The sequence below is a fragment of the Maylandia zebra genome, linkage group LG20 (assembly GCF_041146795.1).
Source record: "Maylandia zebra isolate NMK-2024a linkage group LG20, Mzebra_GT3a, whole genome shotgun sequence".
Taxonomy (NCBI): Eukaryota; Metazoa; Chordata; class Actinopteri; order Cichliformes; family Cichlidae; genus Maylandia; species Maylandia zebra.
The window spans coordinates 10,729,361-10,746,248 of NC_135186.1; the positions used below are offsets into that span (position 1 = coordinate 10,729,361).

A 16,888-nucleotide genomic window follows, 5' to 3' on the forward strand; every position below is an offset into this window, starting at 1 on the left:
CCAGGCCTTATCTAGTCAGCCGTTCCAACCACATCCCTGCCAATGTGTGCCTACGTCAAGCCGCATACAAGTGTAACGCTCACAATTTTCTGCTATCACTCTAAGGCAACTTAAGTGTTAGTGACGTCACACCTTTGCGCCACTGCCCTCTGTGGAGAATGGGAGAAATGTGCTTGCACCTCAACCTATGGACTCAGACGGACATTCAATCATCATCTTCCTCACTCAAGGTAACCTTATGGCTTGTAGGAACACTGCACGTGTATGATAAGACTGTAGCCGTTCAACCGGCCCTCGTAAGGTTGCTGAAGACAGTGAACACCGTGGAATTCTCAGTATCACTGTGGCCCTGGGTTTTTCCACTGTCCTGCTAAGTGCTTATGTAATTGTAACCAACATAGGAGAGAGACGTAACATCGTGGAAGAGACATAAAGTGAGTAAAAACGATCTAAATGCATTTAGAATATATTTAGAACTACAAATTACACTTTTCTTAGCAATTATTGTTTTTTATGTCAAGCTTCAAGCTAGCTTCTTTATTGGGGCTTGGGACCAGCAAAAGTGACCCGAAATTTGGTCTTTAAGTCTGGTCATTAGCGTGTCTGGACCCAAACTACACTGCAGGTCCCAAAGTCAAATGATCACTGAGAGTTAAAAATCTGTCTGAAGTTAGAAGTTAGCAGAGAGTTAGCTCACTAGTTTCCGTCTAAATATAATATACCAGGTTCTGACTGAGGGATTTCTAAAACAAATTAAAAGGCACAGCTCTGCTATCACTTCTGACATACATGAAGACAGGAAAGTAAGCAGCAGTGATGTTTGTAGGGTTACTGAAGTTTGGCTAGCTGGTATATAGTGATGTGCTATGTGACTAGCGAAACAGCTATGTTAGCATAACATTAACACAGTGATGAAGGGGAACTTTTTTCCACTGGATAAGAATTAAGGTGAGGGTTCCCGATGGTTAGGGACAAATGCAGTGGCATGGCAGGATGCTGTAAACGGACCAAACTTCAGTCAAGAGAACAACTGAGATAATCCATCCACATACAGGTTAGTCATTAATATGCTGCTGCATTGCCTGGGCTGTAGTTACATGGTAAGGTTTTAAAAACTGAGCTTTAAAATGAATAGTTGTAATAAAAACTGAGAGAGGCCGACAGTGATCACTTACTTTTTGTAAGGGGCTTGTTGAGATTAAATAGAACAAGTTACAAAGCATTAAAACATGTTAAAAACACAACAGCCTTATTAAACGCAGAGTAGTTTGGGCCCAGAAGTAGGATTGATCACGTCATCACTTAAAGACCGGATAGACACATGGTGGAGTTACTTTGTTGTGTTTGTGTGTGTTTTTAAGTAGTTTTAAACTTTGTGATCCACAACAGGTAACAGTAAAAGATGAACATTTTTAAGCATAATGCTGTTACCAAACTACATTAATGGCCCAAAAACAGACCATAGAAAAAACCGTGGCTATGTGAAAAAAAATGATGACAACTAGTCCTAATTCAGGCTAATTGTTTTTTTGTTTTGTTTTTTTCCCGACATCCCTCCACACACACAGGCTGTGCTGGCTCACAGAAAGAGTGGGTCATCAACATTATCAGGCAGCTGGTGTTCATAGCAAGCCTCACCAGACAGCTTCAGTCCATATCGGATGTACAGGATGGAGTTAAGGCTCTGCAAGGACATCTGATTTGTAAGTTTGCTTTTTACCACACTCATCTGGGCCAAGAGTAGAGGAAACTGCCTTATCTTCTGCAGCTGGAATTCAAAACAAGTATTTGAACTCGGATACGGCCTGCAGATTAGACTGGGTTTGTTTGGTTTTTCTTTTTCGTGCTTTTCCCACTTTTCTAGCTTGTTGTGCCCTTTTTCTTTCAGGATCTGCAGTTTCCTCCCTGTCCAGTAGAGGCCTCTCTCAGAGAAAGAACAGCTTGGGGATGCAGATGATGACGATTGGAGATCAGACACACCGCCCCCACCTCTCCTTATCCATGCTTAGGTCAGAAGTGGAATGCTCTTTTGCTGTTTGTTAGTTACGGATGGAGTAACACTAACTAAGGAAATACACACAACACAGTGATTGTGAATAAGTCACTCCAAGTGTGAAAAGGTGATAGTCAGAGTGAGACTACACATGAATTATTCAGGAAATGCACACTCAGTGAGAGAATAACTATAATTCAGTGTCACTAGGGGATATAACTTGAAGATGATGTGTCTTCATTTCTGATTCATTTTGAACAGTGATGAATGTGGAAGTAAATGAGCGCGAGCTGATCAAAACGGGCGAGCTGTTTTTACATATTTCTGCAGCCTGGATGCCGTGGGCTTTGTCCAGGAGTAAAAGATGACATCGCCCATTTCGGATCTTATATATAGTTATACCTTGGTGTTTTGTAGCATCACCTGACAAACTTTTACTTTCCTGATGTTTAGACTTTCTGATCCCTCCACAGACTCTGCTTTGTCTTTCTACAAAGAGTTGACGACATTAAATACAGATGTTTTAACAGTGCTTGAATGTTTTATTTTGTTTACTCTAGCCTCCAACTCAAACTTTGGTTGCTCCTATGCCCACGTCACTTCCTCCACCAATCAGAATGAGGGTCCGGGTTCAGGAAGACGTCTTCCTGATCCCAGTTCCACAAAGGTCGGTGAAAAGTTTTAAGTTTGAGCAGTACATAAAAATAAATCCCAATCTGATTGGTATAGTGTTTTTTTGTTGTTGTTGTTGTTGTTGTTGTTTTTAATTTCTGTTTAATCGCCGGTCATTGCTCTGCATCCCAGTGAGGCCAACTCCTGCTCTGTGTCGTGGCTGTGTGAGCAGGCAGCTCAGCGTTACTACCAGAAATGTGGCCTCCTGCCTCGTCTCTCTCTGCAGAAAGAAGGCGCTCTGCTCTCCCCGCAGGACCAGCTACTGGCCGACCTGCACACAAATGAAGAGGTGAGGTGACACTGAGGAGAGCCAGAAGTGACCATACTTGGACCACAGACAATTTAAAAGATGCTGAAGACTACCATGATTGGTTGATGAAGTCTGATCACGAGTGTTTAAGACAAATGTTGTCACCGTTGCTATCTTGGATTTAAAAAAAACAAAACAACCCACAGTGACAAGAGGACGGCTATGACTGTGAAACAGCTTGCATGTCAGCCAGTGAGCATACTCCTTTTCTTAGGCAAAGTATGGCCCAAATTCATAAAATAGACTTTCTCATAGACACAGAGGTATTTTCATTAAATCACTGATAGAAGGAATGGAGGTTCTAGGTCCTTCCACAATGACTTCATCTTTCTTACCCAGATGAGGCGTGCAGGTTTTAGACTGTATGATTCTGGTAAGAAGGTGAAGGGCTGATTATGTTAACAAGCTGCCTGAGAAACTACAATCTGAGAAACTGTAAAGATTAGAACCATTTCTATTACCAGACTGGATGCTGACTTGCTTTTGGAGCCAGCTTCCAGAAGACACTGAAGGAATCACAGTTTTTGGGATTGAATCCTTGGCTTCACTTTCCCGCACCAGTGCAGGATAACTGATGGGTTTGTGTTGTGGGTTCTGGCTGACGTTTGCTCGTGGGAATCTCCCTCCTCTCCCTGAGCGATACAAGAAGGCCTGTCAAAGTCTAGCAGTGGGTGAGCAACACAGAGAAAATGCATTATAAAACGGACACATGTGCATTCTTGTATTCTGTTATGAAGTACCATCTCTTTCTACCTGTAGATGAGAACAAGCGTGTCTCCCGGCTATGTGAGGTTCGGGACCAGGGTTCCTCCGTGTCAGGACTCCAAATGTCTCGGTTTGGCCGCCTCTTCCCTCAGCCCGCTCCTCCGTGCCCTAAAACTTCAGGCCAGCCTCACGGAGCTGCGAATTTCTGGAAACCGTATGTCTGACGACCTTCTCCCTGAGCTGATTGCCACAACGCTCACCATGCCTCGTCTGCAGCTGCTGGACATTTCTGCCAACTGCATTACAGGGGACGGCCTGGAGAAGGCTGTAAATGCTTTAAAGGGACAGAGTGCACCTGCATTCCCGGTAAGGGCCTCAGCTAGCCAATAGTGGCAGCTCCAGGTTTACCATCTAACCTGTATTTAAGTACCTCTGGTCTTAATAACTACCTTAGATCTTAATAACAAGCTAACCTGATTCATATCAATGATATCTGTCAGAGAGAATTGGCTCTCGTGATCATTTGCTTTTTCTGCTCGTTTCCACTCAAAGTGCCTGGAGGAGCTGGACCTCAGTATGAACCCACTGGGGGACGGCGTGTCTGAGTCTCTGTCCTGTCTGCTGTCCTGCTGCCCTGTGCTAGCCAAGCGGTCTCTGCAGGTCTCACTGCTCATTTCCTTCAGCAGCATCGACTGCTGCTAGCCAGCGCGCTCACAGGTGACTCTCTAACAAGCAGCTGACTGAAGCCTTAAGCTTCACTGAACTCCCACCCATAAGCAAAACTGCAACTAACTTTACATCTTCTGAACGTTCAGGCACAGGCCATTTGAAAGCAGTGTGCCTGTCCCTCAATCCCCTGGGCTCCACCGACTTTGAGCTGGTGTTAAAGACTCTGCCCCTCCACTGCCTCCCACACGTGGACCTGTCAGCTGTCTGCAGAGGGCCTGCTGATTACCCGGCACTGGAACACCTCGCCAAAGTCCTGTCACAGGTGTGCACGCAAAAATCATGCAATGTCATTTATTGTCGAAAGATATAATTGTGCAATCAGGTTAAGACTTTTGTGTTTTTGCAGGACGAGTGCTCTCTGACCCACCTCAGCCTGGCTGCAAATGGGCTGACAGACAGCAGTGTAGCTACCTTGGCGAGGTGTGTGTGTGTGTGTGAGGGCGTCATTTCTACGGCTCAGTTATTACTCATGTTAGTGGGGCTTTGCCTTTGTTTAAATTGTCACTCTTTACTGGCCTGTTGGACTTTTTCTTATTATTTCACAGGTGCCTCTCGTCGTGTCCCACACTGGTGAGTCTGAATCTGTCAGGAAATCCGTCTGTTACATCAGTGGGACTTCACAACATCCTGGCGTCTGTCAGAGAGGCCCGTCGACCACTGACACTTCTAAACCTCGAAGGTATGTCTGAACTTGGAGATACTCCATGGAGTTCCTTTTTTTTTCTAAAGCTATTCTTAGATTCACCGTTTCACACTAATTCACAATTTGGATTTCTTTGATGTTTTTATCACCTGTGCAAAGTTGTACTTGGCAACAGTTTCTTTCTTGCTATCAGTGCGTTTCCTTTTGACGCATTTCTAAGTTTGAACATTTAGTATGTATGCACAGAGGTGTTACATGATGATTACACACACAGACATTACAATATAGAAGTGTGGTTTAAAGATTTAAAAAAAAAAAGATTAGCTGTGAATTAATTTTCCATTTTATGGAGCAGAAAACATTGCTGAACGCTAGCTAACAGGCTACATTTGGATGTCAAATATTTATAGGGGGGAAAATGGAAATTATGGATATGAAATAAAATGATTCTTTGTTGCTTAACCTGCAGGTTGTCAGGTCTCTGGCCCCTGGGAGAGTCAAGACCTGGACAGTTTGTCAGAGCTGGTCCAGGATATCCGTCTTTGCTCTCAGACCCTCAACAAGCTGGACCGACAGACCTTGAAGCAGAGCTGGGACAGGACTCAGTCACACGGACACTTTCTCGACCGAAACTCCAAGTGCCTCCTCTCTGCCACCTCTACTTGAGGGTGGCAGGTGTGTTCATAATAAATAATTAATAATGAATTATTAATTTCCTAATAATTCATAATAAAAGTGGTCATTTTTATAAACATTTTGTTTAATGAGGCTACACCAAAAAGAAACAAGATAAAAACAAAATAAAGTGACATGGCGTCCACCGACAGTCTGTGGATAGCTTGTGTTTTATGCATTTTTGTCTGCCTTATTTATACATGTAAAGCTCTGTATCTGTATAAAGAGTTTGTGTTAGTGTGTGAGAGGTTTTGTGTCACAATGGTCCTGTTTTGTAGGATTTGATTTAAAAAAACAAACATAATTAAAGTAACCAACGATGCTATACGTTGACATCGTTCTTTCACTGTAAGACAAAGCAGGCTATGGTGAATAATCACAGCGATTTTCAGCTCTGAAGAAATCTATCTAGGAGCTATGACAGTGTAAAGACACCCTGCAATTTTAAATGTGTGGCGACATTTGAATGAGGCGCGTACCAGTAGAGGGAGCCAACGCACCACGAATGGTACACAGCCACAGATGCGCTTTGTGCAATGTATTTGTGACATGCAGGAGTGTCCGCAAAGAAATGTGGATAAGTTGTAAATCAAAAGCTAAAGAGCTCATTCTTGCACTGTTTTGATCAGAACACACGTGGGAATGTTCAAGTGTTGAGAATTTGTAATTATAAAGTGAATTAGGGAACGATATTAGATACTGCCACTGGCTAGATTTCAACCTGGGTCTCTCGCTCCCAAAGCGCGTTCTCTACGCCGCGGCCTGCCCTATAATATATTTCAAGCGTTTACCACAACTGAGAGGTGAAAACTGCCGTTTCTTCGTCTTACAAAATGTTCTGTAACTCCAAAAGTACACGGACTGTCGACATCATTCTTTCACTGTAACAATCAGCAGGCTTTAATAAAAAAGGAAAAAAAAAAATCAAGGCGGTTTTCAGGTCTCTAAAGAAAAATACATCTAGGAGATATGAGGAGTTGAAAACGCCTCTGTTACAGAATTTCAGCTGTCATTTTCACTCAAGTCTCCATAGACTTTGAATGTGGACATTTTTTAACTGTGTTGCTTCGAGGCCATTTGCGAGAAAACGGCAACTCCTACAATAATGACAGTGCCATTTTGTTAAAGGCAAGAAAAATACCTACATTTTGATGTATAATTTGTGTTAATGAAGGCAAAATTGAGCGTTTGTTCGGACATGAAGAAGAGATTGAGAAAGCGACAATGCATGGTGTGTTTGGCGTCCATAGCAACCATAACAACCAATATTGATTGATGGAAGAGATTTTGAGACAGGGGTAAAAAAATAAAAAAAAAAAGGCAGAGAGAGCCCATTCTGTAGGCTCGCCTGTAGGCTTCTAGCAAGCGTAGCAAGTGAATTTCAGAGCCAGGGATTTTTTTTTTTTTTTGTCCCCAACATATGGTCCGCATGGGATTCGAACCACTGCCCTCTGTCCTCAATCTCTGCCATAGGGCCTGTCACGTTCCCATGAGCCACTCGGCGGCCCGGAATGACAGGGCAAAAGTGCTATATTTAAAGTGCACACCTGCGCAGCCGCACCCCAATTTTCGGCTCTTTTTCATTAGCTGGACACCAGGCCTTATCTAGTCAGCCGTTCCAACCACATCCCTGCCAATGTGTGCCTACGTCAAGCCGCATACAAGTGTAACGCTCACAATTTTCTGCTATCACTCTAAGGCAACTTAAGTGTTAGTGACGTCACACCTATGCGCCACTGCCCTCTGTGGAGAATGGGAGAAATGTGCTTGCACCTCAACCTATGGACTCAGACGGACATTCAATCATCATCTTCCTCACTCAAGGTAACCTTATGGCTTGTAGGAACACTGCACGTGTATGATAAGACTGTAGCCGTTCAACCGGCCCTCGTAAGGTTGCTGAAGACAGTGAACACCGTGGAATTCTCAGTATCACTGTGGCCCTGGGTTTTTCCACTGTCCTGCTAAGTGCTTATGTAATTGTAACCAACATAGGAGAGAGACGTAACATCGTGGAAGAGACATACAGTGAGTAAAAACGATCTAAATGCATTTAGAATATATTTAGAACTACAAATTACACTTTTCTTAGCAATTATTGTTTTTTATGTCAAGCTTCAAGCTAGCTTCTTTATTGGGGCTTGGGACCAGCAAAAGTGACCCGAAATTTGGTCTTTAAGTCTGGTCATTAGCGTGTCTGGACCCAAACTACACTGCAGGTCCCAAAGTCAAATGATCACTGAGAGTTAAAAATCTGTCTGAAGTTAGAAGTTAGCAGAGAGTTAGCTCACTAGTTTCCGTCTAAATATAATATACCAGGTTCTGACTGAGGGATTTCTAAAACAAATTAAAAGGCACAGCTCTGCTATCACTTCTGACATACATGAAGACAGGAAAGTAAGCAGCAGTGATGTTTGTAGGGTTACTGAAGTTTGGCTAGCTGGTATATAGTGATGTGCTATGTGACTAGCGAAACAGCTATGTTAGCATAACATTAACACAGTGATGAAGGGGAACTTTTTTCCACTGGATAAGAATTAAGGTGAGGGTTCCCGATGGTTAGGGACAAATGCAGTGGCATGGCAGGATGCTGTAAACGGACCAAACTTCAGTCAAGAGAACAACTGAGATAATCCATCCACATACAGGTTAGTCATTAATGTGCTGCTGCATTGCCTGGGCTGTAGTTACATGGTAAGGTTTTAAAAACTGAGCTTTAAAATGAATAGTTGTAATAAAAACTGAGAGAGGCCGACAGTGATCACTTACTTTTTGTAAGGGGCTTGTTGAGATTAAATAGAACAAGTTACAAAGCATTAAAACATGTTAAAAACACAACAGCCTTATTAAACGCAGAGTAGTTTGGGCCCAGAAGTAGGATTGATCACGTCATCACTTAAAGACCGGATAGACACACGGTGGAGTTACTCATGTTTACTGTTGTTGCCACTTTCTAAATGTAGCAGGATGAATATTATATGTACTGGTTGATCCCACTTTTAGTCAGGCGCATTTTGAGGAGAACTAACTTTTCTTGTTATCAAATTATCAGTATCTTTGGAAACATTTAATACATCGTGATGGTTTAAATGCTCAGTCGTTTTCTGTTATAGAATTCATATTCATAATAATATTTAGACAGCGGCACTATAGGTGTTTGCAGTTTTTGCAGTTTTACAAGCCGTCACGGTAAAAATATGGAATTAAATGTCACTAATGGGCTCTTTTCAAAAACATCAGCATCTCTGTCACACTGATTTTGATTAACTGACTTATTTTATTGTAATCAAACCTATTTTGATATTGTTGTCTTTTTTTTCCTTTAGCGAGGTGGTTTCCTTCCAATTGTTGCAGGACCAGTATGTCTGTCAGCTCCAGGTAGAGCTCCAGTGACCAGGAAGACCTCAGCATTCGCCAATTCCTGCTGAATTACCGCAAACAGAAAGAACTGGCAGAGGGCATTGGAATAGAGGATGATTATAACACTGAAGACCAAGGTAATAGGTCTGTCTAAGGGCCAGTGGAATATAAGCTATAGGTTGTAGTGGTGATTATTTTAGATTCAGAGTGTAGAGGAGATGGATCATTGTAATTAAGAGTCATAGAAATCTGAACCTCACTGCTAAACTGGCAGTCTAACTGTACATGTGCTCCATTGCAGAAGTCCCTCCCACTGAGTGTGAGGATGTGGAAGATACTGGTAGTCCTGATGTGAAAGCAGAGCTTCCCTCCCACCTCAGCATCACTAAGGATGTTATGGAGCGCTGCATTCATCTGCTGTCTGATCCCAGCCTCAGGCTCCGACTCAAGGTACTGTATCAGTAGTTTTACGTAGAGTCAACTGTTGGACTAATAACAAAAATAATCATTCTTGTGAAGGTAGGACCGCCAGTGTTGGTACAATTCATCCTGTCAGAACTGTGTGGATGACTGTTCAGTGGTGTAATGCTCATCAAGGAAAAACATTCAGTCTGGTCCAGGAGTGAAACAGAAATAAGTCTGCGCTGAAGTCGTGCCTGCTCAGGAGTTTGGGCTCTCAATGAAGACCTCAGTAATTAGTTTCAGCTCACATATAATCAGGATCAAAACAGAGATAATTGTTAGGTGTGTTGTGCGTCTTTGTCTTTAGGTACTAGACGTGCTGGAGTTGTGCGTTCAGGTGCTGAGTGAGAGGGAAAATGAACTGCTGCCTATGGCTCATCGCTGCTGGCCAGCACTCCTGCAGAGACTCACAACTGATGACCCATTAGCAGTCCTCAGAGCCTTCAGGGTAAGTAAAACAAACCTCTCTTTTCATTATGTGAGTCAAAATTATTCAAGTCGTCTTTAGTTTTAAACTCTTAATAGTGAAAGAATGAAAGATGCTGCCCAACAACAGGCTTATTTCATTCAGAAATAGTTCTATTATTTACTGGACAGGCACAATTAGTGTTGGTAAGCTTTAACGTTCTAACCTGTCAAAACACACGTCTACTTTTTATACTTTTTATACACTGTTTGATCAGCGGACATCAGAGCAACTGGCATGTCACTTTTTAACACTGGTAGATTATTTCAGCAAAAGAAGTTAAAACATTGCTCTGATTCTATATTGACTTGTAACACAACAACATGATCTACAGATATTGTCTCAGAGTGTCTTTAAAATTCCACACGTGAAGCTGTTAAAGCCACAGCACATGATCCTAATTTACGATTAAAAACTGGCCACGTGGAATATTTAAGAAGAACGGGCTCTTTCTCGTCACACAACCTCACAGAGAATTGCAATCAAACTGCGCAGTTCAGCAGCTGAAGCGCTGCACATAGTCAGGCCCATAAATAGTGGAAGAGTGGATGTCTGAAATCCAGGGATGTGCAAACAGCCTGCTGTGAAATCCTCCCTGAACCACCTCAGCAGTTTTACTGAGCTCATTAGGAGTTAGCAGAGGTTAAGTCCAGGCTTGGTCTACTTTTTATACTCTTTCATCTTTTTCCTAGTTCCTCTTCTTTCCCTCCTCCCTTCTTATCTTTACCCCATATTTTTGGAACCAGGATCATATTTTTAAAGGATTTGTTCTTTTGGTGTAGATAGTTCAGGAAGTTAACTCAACCAAGCAGTCTTTGGGTTTCGGCTAAGTAATTCAATTCAATTCAATTCAATTTTATTTATATAGCGCCAAATCACAACATAAGTCGCCTCAAGGCGCTTCATAGATACAGAGAAAAACCCAACAATCATATGACCCCCTATGAGCAAGCACTTTGGCAACAGTGGGAAGGAAAAACTCCCTTTTAACAGGAAGAAACCTCCGGCAGAACCAGGCTCAGGGAGGGGCGGCCATTTGCTGCGACCGGTTGGGGTGAGAGAAGGAAGACAGGATAAAAGACATGCTGTGGAAGAGAGACAGAGGTTAATAACAGATATGATTCAATGCAGAGAGGTCTGTTAACACATAGTGAGTGAGAAAGGTGACTGGAAAGGAAAAACTCAATGCATCATGGGAATCCCCCAGCAGCCTACGTCTATTGCAGCATAACTAAGGGAGGATTCAGGGTCACCTGGTCCAGCCCTAACTATATGCTTTAGCAAAAAGGAAAGTTTTAAGCCTAATCTTGAAAGTAGAGATAGTGTCTGTCTCCTGAATCCAAACTGGAAGCTGGTTCCACAGAAGAGGGGCCTGAAAACTGAAGGCTCTCCCTCCCATTCTACTTTTAAATACTCTAGGAACAACAAGTAGGCCTGCAGAGCGAGAGCGAAGTGCTCTAATAGGGTGATATGGTACTACAAGGTCATTAAGATAAGATGGGGCCTGATTATTTAAGACCTTGTATGTGAGGAGCAGGATTTTGAATTCAATTCTGGATTTAACAGGAAGCCAATGAAGGGAAGCCAAAACAGGAGAAATATGCTCTCTCTTTCTAGTCCCTGTCAGTACTCTTGCTGCAGCATTTTGGATTAGCTGAAGGCTTTTTGAACATCCTGATAATAATGAATTACAGTAGTCCAGCCTGAAAGTAATAAATGCATGAACTAGTTTTTCAGCGTCACTCTGAGACAGGATATTTCAAATTTTAGAGATGTTGCGCAAATGGAAGAACGCAGTCTTACATATTTGTTTAATATGTGCATTGAAGGACATGTCCTGGTCAAAAATGACTCCAAGGTTCCTCACAGTGTTACTGGAGGCCAAGGTAATGCCATCCAGAGTAAGAATCTGGTTAGATACCATATTTCTAAGATTTTCAGGGCCGAGTACAATAACCTCAGTTTTATCTGAATTAAGAAGCAGAAAGTTAGCGGCCATCCAGGTCTTTATGTCTTTAAGACATTCCTGCAGTTTAACTAATTGGTGTGTGTTATCTGGCTTCATGGACAGATAGAGCTGGGTGTCATCTGCATAGCAGTGAAAATGTATGCTATGTCTTCTTGTCATGATCCTGGGTCCTTTTGACCCAGCGTTTTGTGTTTTCTCTTCGCGATTTTGGTTCTGTTCTCTAATTGGTGTTTACCCTGTTCCCCCCCCGTGTGTTCCTGTTTTATTGTGAAGGTCTGCGTCTTATGTGAGTGTTTTCAGTTTGCCTCCCTGGTCTCGTCATGTTAATCACTCCCAGCTGTGTCTCCCACCTGTGTGTAATCTCCCTGTGTTCTGAGTGTATTTAAGTTGTATTTTCTGTCTTAGTAATCGCTGGTTCGTCTGTGTTGTTTCCCCTCGGTCTCCCTGCGTCTCCCCGTATGTATTTCCCCGGACCTCCCTGCATCTTCGTTTCTGGTTTGTCTTATTAGTTTACCCAGTTTAGGTTTCTAGTTTCATGTTTTGCCACCCTTGCTGTTTGTATTGACCCACTATCATAAATAAACACCCACCTGCACCAGAACTGCCGTCCTTTTGGTCCTACTACAAATCCACACGGCTTGCCCCGCAAACCGTGACACTTCTAATGATGCTGCCTAAGGGAAGCATGTATAATGTAAACAGAATTGGTCCTAGCACTGAACCCTGTGGAACTCCATAATTAACCTCAGTGTGTGAAGAGGACTCTCCATTTACATGAACAAATTGGAGTCTATTAGATAGATATGATACAAACCACTGCAGTGCAGTACCTGTAATACCTACAGCATGTTCTAATCGCTCTAATAGGATATTATGGTCAACAGTATCGAATGCTGCGCTAAGGTCTAGCAGGACAAGCACAGAGATGAGTCCACTGTCAGAGGCCATAAGAAGATCATTTGTAACCTTCACTAAAGCTGTTTCTGTGCTGTGATGAGCTCTGAAACCTGACTGAAACTCTTCAAATAAACCATTCCTCTGCAGATGATCTGTTAGCTGTTTGACAACTACTCTTTCAAGGATTTTTGATATGAAAGGAAGGTTGGAGATTGGCCTATAATTAGCTAAGACTGCTGGGTCTAGAGATGGCTTTTTGAGTAAAGGTTTAACTACAGCTAGCTTGAAGGCCTGTGGTACATAGCCGATCATTAGAGATAGGTTGGTCATATTTAAGATCGAAGAATTAATTAATGGCAGGACTTCTTTGAGCAGTTTTGTAGGAAGTACTGTTTAGAATACCAGAATAGGGAGGATGGTGTAGGTTTAAGTTTATTAGATTGATACATATGTACCAACAAGACAGTGTACATCACTGTCACAACGACGTTTGTTTTCATTCAAAGGCTTTATGGTTTTTCCTATAATACCTGGTGGGCCGGTCTCTAGTCAAAATGCCCGGGCTGATTTTTTTGTCCCAGTCCAGCCCTGATCATGAGAGATGTCATGCTTTGACTCTGTGTTTTACTTGCATCTATTTGAAAGAGTGAGTGTAAACACAAAAAATATTTTATTTTATGTGCTGGAATGTGCAGAAAATAGGTTTAAATGTTAAACTAATTTATTCAAGTCAGAGAATGTTGCATATAATTAAATTTTTGCTTGATGCATAAAGTTAAAAGATTAAAACTAATAAAACAAGTTTTAAAAAGAGACCTTTCCATTTGATTACATTTTGTATGATGGATTATGCAGAAAAAGTAGAATTGGGCTGAAAGATCTATCACTTTATCACCGCTTCAGGTTGTAAATCGTGCTTTTAAAAAGTAACTAAGTAACTAAGTAATTAATTACTTTTGAAAATAAGTAATCAGTAAAGTAACGGGATTACTTTTTTGGGGAAGTAATCAGTAATTAGTTACTGATTACTTTTTTCAAGTAACTTGACCAACACTGTTCAAATCTGGAGGCACTTGAGTCAGTGAGGGACAGAAGGTCAGTGAACAAACTGTACAGACTAAAGTCAAAATGTGGACAATAAAGCTGTTGTTTCAAGTCTAACAACTGACACAGCTAATATATCCTCTAGTGTTGAGTGATACAACATACATTCTGTTTTCTTTGTGAGGTTGTAATCATCAGTATTGTTGCGTCTGTCCTTTGCCCAGTTATTAAATTTTGTAGTGATAAGAATTTAAAGTCCTTTACTGAGGTGCTCTGTTGGGTCTGTTCAGATGCATATTCAGGAAGGATTTTTCAACAACTTGTTCCCATTATGATCAATTCAGACCAATTTAAAGTTTTTTATATAACCTAAAAACTGTCTATTCCTACGATTAGAACCCAAAACAGTTTCAACATCTTACCAAGAGTGAAGAGTTCAGCTGTTGAGCGGCTCATCCCACCATCACGGATCCCCACTCTGCCTAAACACACTGGTCCTACCCCATCAGGCTGGATGCCTACTGCGGGATCTGCCCGAATTCGTCTCTGCCCTACATGATCTGCAGCTCCCGACACGACATCCTGATTTACACTGATGTAACCAATAGCAACCAGAAATTAACGCTGATATGGAAAATGGAGGGTGACATTCGGGCTCTAGAGAAGGACGTGAGGCAGTACCTGAAGGAGGTGATGGGGGAAAGAGCTGCTTACACAGGTCAATGTGATCACCATGACCGTGAAGGTCAAAGGTCACTTCGATATGAGCTGAAGGACTGGCTGGTCAGCAAAGGTTTCTGACTGAAAGAGCTTGAAGTGCTGGCATCGACCTGCTGAAGGGACAGAGAGCGGTGGAGGAGGACTGCTGACCTGTGCCAACTTAATGAACTCTTTGACAGCAGTGAGATGTGATGTGACCACTGACTGTAAAATGATGCAGGTCAGGTTAAGTAATCATCATTAAACGTAGAAGCATAGCAACTGCCTGTTTATTGTCACCCATGATTTCTCCAAAAAAATAGGTAAAAAATCTCGACTCACCGTTTTTAGATTCTTCAGACTGAGTTGCAATTTGAGTATCCACATTATTATTGACAATATACACATTAGGACATTCATTACTGCAACAGTGTGCAACAACATTACAATGATCTGCTTTATGTCATGTAGGTCCTTTAACACTGACACTTTTCTGTGGAGGTCAATGTGTAGAAATGCTACAGGTGGGCTGTTTGTTTGTTTGTTCTTTAGTTAGTGTGGCCAACAAGATGACGTTAGACGTCAGTGATATGAGTGTGACAAACGCTTTCAGCCTTAAAGGGTCCAAAAACATTTATTACTGATGAAATTCACAAATCTCTACATTCACACTGGGTGCAGCATGCAACAATAAAAACATTTCAAAATAAAACCACAGCAGGTTGTGATGGAACTTACACATGATATAAAATATTACACATGATGAAGTAGATTTCTTTAAGAAAAAAAGATAATTTAAACAAGTATTTTAAGCACTTTGGCAGAATTGGCTTTTACATGTGATATATTTCACAATGTTTAATAAGCTTCATACAGTTAAGCACAATCACTGCATGACAGAAACACAAGCTTAATCTCTCTTAATAATAATAGTGTACAGCTACGCTGCTTATTAAATAAAAACAAACAGGTTACAATGCTTTTATTTTTATTTTAGTAGAGACTCAAAACTTAGAACAGACAGCTGCTGGGGTTTGGAAAAGTACTGAACAAATATTTTAAATATACTTTAATCGTTTCTGGAGCAGCCTTTGGGATCGCCAAAGGCTCTCATTGTCACCAGCTAGTGACACTAGCTGGTCATAAGGTGTTACCCAGTCAGCCGTGCCAACCACAACCCTGGCAATGTGTGTCTGCTACCAGCTTCTCAGTAAGGAAAATCGGTATTGACTTTCCGAAAAGTCATTAAAAGTGGCTAAATGACGTCATCGACTAATTTGCAGAATTCGTCAGATTATGTAAACTGTAGGAGAGAGAAATAACATCGTGGAAGTGAAATAAAGTGAGTAAACACCCTTAGATGATTATATTTAGTTGCAGGGTGTGCATCATTGGTTTTGCCCAGCGGGATTTGTGGGACGTCTTCGTTGTCATGGCTACCGAGGACCGCTTGGATCAAGCTGGCCATGAATGGTTATGAATGGGTTCAGTTTATCCTTTCTCCATTGTCCAGTGCCATTTCTATAGCACGTTTAAAGGCGACACAGCTGACCAAAGGGCTTTACAAGTTAGCTCATGCACACATATAAAATTGAATGAAATGAAATTTGATTTATTAGCTGTAATCTTTTAACTTTATGTACACTGCATCATCATCATTGCATCAAGCAGCAAAAATGAAATCTTTTATGTGGCAATGCCGGCTCCTGTACTGTACTCCTGTAAATCCCAATCAACATACCATATTTATACAATTTTCATGTATTTTCTTAGTGGCTCCTTGGTGGAGGAGACACCCATCCTTAGGGCTTCCAAAGCTAGTATACTGTTACTGCTGGTCCCAAGCCTGGCCAAGAAGGTCACACTGCTCTTGACGAAGGCGGTTGCACTTTTCTCCTCTCCTCCTCTCCCTTAGTTTCACTGCTTAGCCTCTTATGTCCTTGTCTAGTCTCGTGTTTTTTGTATTACTTTTCCCTGGAACACTCTCTCACAGTCTGTTCTCTAAAACCTAAAAAAGGAATTATGAATTGGATCAACTGGTCCCTGAATGCAATTGACACCCCTTTCTCAATGAGAAGTTTGGGCTTGGGTGAGCCTGAGTGTTGAAGATATCTACCTATTCGGAACCATGGTAACAGGGTTCTGGCTGATCGGAGCTGGCTTGGCCCTGACTTATCGAAGAATTAAGAAAGCGGAATCGGCTGTTCAAACCCCCACAAGGCTGCCCGCCGGGATTGGAACGATGGGAAGAGGCGTGAGTTTCT

The 16,888-nt window shown here is 41.9% G+C and overlaps 1 protein-coding gene across 4 annotated transcripts in view; it reads left to right on the plus strand.

The window, feature by feature from the left end:
• Positions 1-16,888, plus strand: part of LOC143414227 (TELO2-interacting protein 1 homolog) — a 22,457-nt gene continuing 5,569 nt past the window's right edge. Inside the window, exons 1-5 of one of the 4 annotated variants that reach the window (XR_013094722.1) lie at positions 1-434; positions 9,054-9,224; positions 9,389-9,537; positions 9,857-9,997; positions 14,322-14,906. Coding sequence is in view for 1 of the 4 variants with exons in the window: in XM_076878142.1 (XP_076734257.1) it covers positions 9,484-9,537; positions 9,857-9,997; positions 14,322-14,372 (246 nt within the window). In the remaining 3 variants the exon portion in view is untranslated. Of the gene's footprint in view, positions 435-7,130; positions 7,756-9,053; positions 9,225-9,388; positions 9,538-9,856; positions 9,998-14,321; positions 14,907-16,888 lie in introns of those variants that run through there. The other 3 variants (XR_013094723.1, XM_076878142.1, XR_013094724.1) reach the window with 3 other exon arrangements.